At 47.3% G+C, this 6,455-nt stretch overlaps 1 protein-coding gene across 1 annotated transcript; it reads left to right on the forward strand.

Moving 5' to 3' along the window:
* The first annotated feature begins 642 nt into the window (after positions 1–642).
* On the forward strand, positions 643–2,571 carry LOC128059653 (serine/threonine-protein kinase MARK2-like). The gene has a single exon (XM_052652055.1). It carries the CDS (start codon positions 643–645, stop codon positions 2,569–2,571), a length of 1,929 nt encoding a protein of 642 aa, XP_052508015.1.
* The last annotated feature ends 3,884 nt before the right edge of the window (positions 2,572–6,455 follow it).

Consider the following 6,455-nt stretch of genomic DNA (forward strand, 5'->3'; position numbering starts at 1 on the left):
CTGGGTACAGGTTTTTGTCCACAGAGCCCAGGAAGCTGATTTTGGTGACCTGACGGCTGGACCTAGAGTTAGCGAGCTTTTTTCTGTGTTTTTGCCATTTTGTTGATTTTTTCCTTTTACTCGTTTTTATTTTTCTCTTTTTCCTTTGTCTTTTTCTCATATTTTTAAATTCCTCTGATCATTTTTTTCTTTCAATTTTAGTTTCTCCTCCTCATTTTTTTCTGTTTTTTACCATTTTTTTCCCTTAGTTCTTTTGCTCATTTATCTTATTATTTTTTTTTTTAGTGAGTGTTGCCAGTCTTAGTATAGCGAGTATCATTGCTATTGTTAGCATAGTTGGTATAGCTAGTAGTTTCTTAGCATAGATAGTATAGTTAGTGTTAGCACTGTTAGTATCCTTGGTATACTTAGCCTAAGTTGGTATAGTTAAGAGTTTACTGGCATAGTTAGTGTTAGCACTGTTAGTATAGTTGTGAGCATTAGGATAGATTTTAGCACTGTTAGCATACGCAGTCTTGATAGAACAGTTCGCATTCTTAGTGAGGGCTTAGCGGTAGTGAGTATAGTTAGTGGTACAGTTAGTATAGTTAGGTAATTAGTATAGCTTAGTGGTAGTTAGTATAGTTAGGGATACAGGACCTCATGGCCATCTCCACTAACAAGATTGCTCGTATTAAGCACTATGAGATCCTTGAAACAATTGGTGAAGGCAACTTCGCCAAAGTGAAGTTGGCCTGGCATGCTCTGACCAAGGGACTGGTAGCCATCAAGGTCATCCAAAAGACAAATCAGAGACTCTCCAGCGTCAAGGAGCAGTTCCGAGAGGTTGACAGCCTGAGAACTGTAAACCACCCGAATATTGTGAAGCTACTGGAAGTGATCGACACTGAGGAGACTCTGTTTATCGTAATGGAGTACGTCAGCGGGGGAGACTTGCAAACATACTTGGAGGCCAAAGGCCGCATGACGGAGGGGGAAGCCCGAGGCCCGTTCTGCCAGCTGGTCTCGGCTCTGCAGCACTGCCACCAGCGGGGCGTGGTGCACCGGGATTTGAAGCTGGGCAACCTCCTCCTCGACGCCAACAACAACATAAAAATCTCGGACTTCGGCCTTAGCAACCAGTGGCACCCAGGAAATGAGCTCGATACTTTCTGCGGCAGCCCCGCGTTCATGGCCCCAGAACTCTTCCTGGGGATGCCTTACACAGGCCCAGAGGTGGATGTGTGGAGCCTCGGCGTCGTCCTGTACACCATGGTAACTGGATCCCTCCCCTTCGGGGGACAAGACTTCTGGGAGCTGCGGCAGTGTGTGCTTAGCGGGCAGTACCATGTGCCCAAATATCTATCCACCAACATAACAGACTTAATAGAAAGAATGCTAACGCTCAAGCCTACCGACAGAGGCACACTAGATGACGTCTGGCAGCACGCATGGGTGAACATGGGCCAGGAGGAGCCCCTCCCGCCAGCCTGTGGTGAGCACCCTGGGGTGACAGTGGAGATGATACTGGGCTGGTGCAGGGACCTAATCCAGGGCTTAGACACAAGCAGCGTCAGTGACATGAATGAACCCAAGATGAGGGTCCGCACCATCAAGGTGAGGCCGGCCGTCTCCTCTGACCTCAGCAGCCAAGAACATACGCCTCCCGCCAGCCCTGAGGAGTCCATCCTTATTCCCGCCTGGCTTTGGGAGACCACTGAGCAGCAGGAGAACCAGGAGTCAAGAGAGAAGACCAGAGAGCCTGCCACTCCCCCACCCTGCCCGGGGGCAAGGACCGTCAGCCCCAGCCCAGCCCCCTCCACCCGCAACACCCATGGTGAGAGCAGCGCCCGAGCCGCCGATCACGCCGGTGACCGCCACGCCACGTGCGGGACCAGGCTCACCTGCTGCACCTGTGGCAGGCATGACAGCAGCCACACCTGTGACACCAGCCTCACCAGTGACGCCAGGGGCGCCTGCCACACCATCAGCACCTGCGACAGCTGCGGAACCAGAGGAACCAGCCTCACCCGTGACGCCTGCAGCACCCGGGACACCAGGCACACCTGGGATCACAGCCTCACCCATGACGCCTGCAGCACCCGGGACACCAGCCTCACCTGTGATCCCAGCCTCACCTGTCACGCCCCAAGCACCCGGGACACCAGCCTCACCTGTGTCGCCCCAAGCACCCGGAACCCTACTGGGGCCTGCAATGTACATGACACCCGTGGCAACCGTGATACCTGTGACACCAGTGCCACTAGCGACAGCTGCCTCACCCCTGGCACCAGGGGCACCCACGACACAGATGGCACTCATGGCACCTGTGACACCCTCAACACCAGTGGCACCCATGACAACAATGGCAAAGTCGCTGAAGGAACCCACTGCCTCCCGGATGTGCCTGATACAGGAAGCTCCACCCTTGTTGGGCAGCCCGAGAGTATGTCCCCAGTCACTCCCTCTGGCCTCACCCAGAAAAAGAAGGGGGTGGCTGGAAGAATATGGAGATGTCTCTCCAGATATCTCTGCTGTGGGCTGCCCAGCAAGAGGGCTAATAAAGTGAAGCTGGAAATAGCGAATGGATGACCCGCCAAGCTCCCTGGGACCTGGTCATGTTCCCACCTGGATGACGGGATTCAAATCCAGCACCTCCACCGCCTTCAGGAAAGCCTCCTATCCAAAACCCTGGCCAGCTCAGAGGATGCTCTGGAGTGGTCTGGGCGACCAGAAGAGGCACCACCCTGGCCTGGCTGCCCCTCCTCCCCTGCTGGCTGAAACTTCAGAGACTGGACTGTACCCTGGGGCATGTCCCCCACCCCCTACACTTGTCTTCATGTTGGTGGTGGTGGGGATAGTCATTCCCACTCCTTGGTTCTTCTCTTGGTTCTGTCTTAATAAACTTTATGCTCCAGAAACATGTATTGCACTGCTTTGCGTTCTCTGGTTAGAGAAGTATGTAGTCATGTAGTAAGTGAGCAAATTGCAAGCCTGGGTTCATGTTAATGCTGTTTGTCTTGTACAGCTTGGAACGTTGTCAAGCCTGGGGCTTGGTTGGCCAGCCCCCCTCCAGGGGCTCAACCATCTCAAGATTCACCTCCGATCTTATCTGTGGTGCTGCCAGTCTTGCACTCACAGCAGGCAGGCACTCCCGGTCTCTCACAGTCAGGGCAGTGTCCAGGCAGGTTAGAAGCAAGGTCAGAGGCCTGTTTTTAGCTTTGTCTCTGAAGCCTAAGCAAGACTATCTATGTAACGTCCCTAACATGGGGTTAGCAATAAGGGCTTTAAAAAGCTATGCAGGAGATTCTGATGTAGCCGGTGTCTGACAGCCACTACCTTAGAATAATTATTTGCCGGTTTCTGGTGGTTTCTTTTCTTCCAGGCAGTGTTAGGTAGAGCCCAGGGTTTGGAATCGGAGTCCTTGGTGCCATCTTCTGACCTCAGCATGTCATCTGTCACATCTTGGCCAACTGACCAACCCCTAACTCTGCGGTCCTAATTTCTGCACAGGTAAAATGGGATGTTACTTGATATGATTGTTTAAAGGTTACATGAGATGAGACCAGCCAAATGACAACTCATCTGTCCCACTGCATGCAAGTACTGAACAAAGTCAGCTCGTCCTTTGAAAGTCTGCATCTCAGTTGTGTGGCCATGGGTCAGTCTGGCGTGTACAGTCATCTTATCTTCAATACAAACAAAAAAAAATTCTCTAAATTCAGTTCAAATCTCCTAATACCCCTAGATACTCCCATTCCAGTCAGGTGTCAAGATGAAGAGTCCAGTTTATTTCTTAACTGATTTACTAGAATTACTGACACATTGCTCCCAGGCCTTTCCTGACTGAGGCTGGAGGAATTTTCCTCTGAAGCATTTCCATCCTCCCCACCTTCAACAGGCTTCCATCAATCTGCTTCTCTCCACTAACCATAAACACCCTCCAACCGTATCATAAATGCTCTCAGAGAAAATCACAGTCAGAATCAACCATTCACTCACGGGAACCAATATAGGAACATCAGAAGGTAAGATGGACACAGGAACATAGTCTGTTTTTACGTTTGTTTGTATGTTCAATAGTTTATTTTTTTGAATAAGGAATCCATACTGTGATTTAAAGGTTTAAATATTATAAAAGAGAATGTAATGCATACTTATTCTCTTTCCCACCTTTGGCACTTCCGTTCCAACTCAGAGGCAACCACGTTTTATGAATTTTTTAAGTAAACTTACAGGGAGTCTCTACATGCAAAAATCATGGGGGAAAAAAATCACTCTATGTGTACGTGTGTCTGTGTATCTCATCCTTTGTTTTCCACAAAACGTAGTATATTAGACACACTGTTTGTACCAGGAACATGGAAAGCATGACCAACAAGATTAACAAGAAATCTTGATAATCTGCAAAGTCCACCAGAGGGGATGCCGGAGAAGCTGGGTGATATTTTTGCAATATAAAAGAGTCTCACCCTGCCTTGCGTGTCTCTGGCTGCACAGCTGCTCTTTTGATGGCTGTGTCCGTATGTGTGTGGATATATGTATGCACACACAATGTCAAATACTTGCTCAGTAGATGCTTGCTATATGTCTGAAGACAAATCAAAATCTTTATAGACAGGATTTATATTTTAGACTCAAGATCAGATATTCTCTAAGTGGTCCTAAAATTCAGATGATGAATGACAGCTTCCAATACTACACACATATGTGTCTATATAGGATCAAAAGAGACAGCATAGAGAAGTTTTTTTTTTTTAAACTCTGGACTTTAGAATTAGACACACTTCAATTTGAACCCTGATTCTGTTATTTTGTCTTTGTCTTCTTGGCAAATTACTTCAGCTATCTATGCTTCTATTTCCCCATTTGGAGATAATCAAAGTCTCACAAAATTGTTGTCAACTAAAATCACCTATGTAAAACTCCTAGCGTATTCCTCATGCATAGCAATAGAATAAATGGGAATAAACTGAATGACTTTTAAAGACTTCTCAGATAACTCCTGGTATTTTTTAATAGAAAAAATATATCAATTTCAAAGGAAGTGTGTATCAGCTCATAGATACTATTAGGCTTTAGAAACTTACTTTTGATGAATTAGTCACTCTGATCATATATCTATGGAAACAGCATATGTGTGGCTGAATTAAAAGCTCTCACCCCTGCTCTACAGGAGCCATAGAACCCAGAGACTGGGTTCCTAGCGGAGAATGAATTAATTCCCCAAAGTGTTCATGGGGAACACAGGACTTGAAAGAGGTGTTGGACCTCCAGTGCTAGGTCCACTTTACTCTCAGTGTGTTCTTTGCATTCAATGAACACTTTGTAAGCGATAGGGCTAGAGAATTAACTATAAACACCTAACCACACTGCAGTGGAACAACAGCCTTTTCACCTAAATATACTTCCCCAACTAAACTCAAAACCTTGGTGGTCCCATATGACTAACGTCCAGGCCCTAATTATCTCTGAATCCCTAGAACAGAAAGAGTTATCTGGCACATGGCCTGGGCTAACTATTTGTTAATTGCTGATGGAATCGATGAATGCCTTTTACAATAGTTATGGTGGCAAATAGTGTCCTTTTAGGTCAACAATAATCGCCTTTAAGGGGCTTCCCAGGTGGGGCCAGTGGTGGAGAATACACCTACCAACGCGAGAGACACAGAGACATGGGTTTGAGCCCTGGGTAGGGAAGATCCCTGCAGAAGGAAATGGAAAGCTGCTCCAGTATTCTTGCCTGAAAATTTCAGGACAAAGGAGCCCGCTGGACTACCACGGCCTATATATAGGCCATGGGGTTGCAAGGAGTCGGACACGACTGAGCAAATACAGACAACAGCCTTTAACACTGAAGAAAGCAGCTCACCTGCATGCTGCTCTGCCTCTCAGCCGTGCAATCCAGACGGAACTGACAGAACCCACCCTGGGCCATGTCAAAGGACATCTGAAACGACAGGGCTCACCTCACCCACTCTCTGGAAACAACTGCTGAAAACATTCTGTGAGCATGCTTTCACACACACACTCACACACACTTTTCCCACAGAAATAGTGAGCACCTTAACTAAAAATTCATCCTCAGGATTAGCAAGAGGCATTTAGTTTCCCAAAGAGGAATAGTATTAAAAGTATTCTGATCTGGTTCTGGGAATCATACATTAATGCAAAGATTTAAATTGTGATTTTCTGAGTAATATTCCAGTAATGATAACTATATTTAAAATTAATGAACAGAATAATGTGTTAGTCACTCAGTCAGGCCCAACTCTTTGCAACCCAATGGACTGTAGCCCAACAGGCTCCTCTGTTCATGGAATTCCCCAGGTAAGAATACTGGAGGGGGTTTCCATTTCCTTCTCCAGGCGATCTTCACACCCATGGGTCGAACAAGGTCTCCTGCATTGCAGGCAAATTCTTTACCATCTGAGCCACCAGGGGCCTTTTCTGATTGGCTCATGCTTGCCCACAGA

The sequence above is a fragment of the Budorcas taxicolor genome, chromosome 14 (assembly GCF_023091745.1).
Source record: "Budorcas taxicolor isolate Tak-1 chromosome 14, Takin1.1, whole genome shotgun sequence".
NCBI lineage: Eukaryota > Metazoa > Chordata > Mammalia > Artiodactyla > Bovidae > Budorcas > Budorcas taxicolor.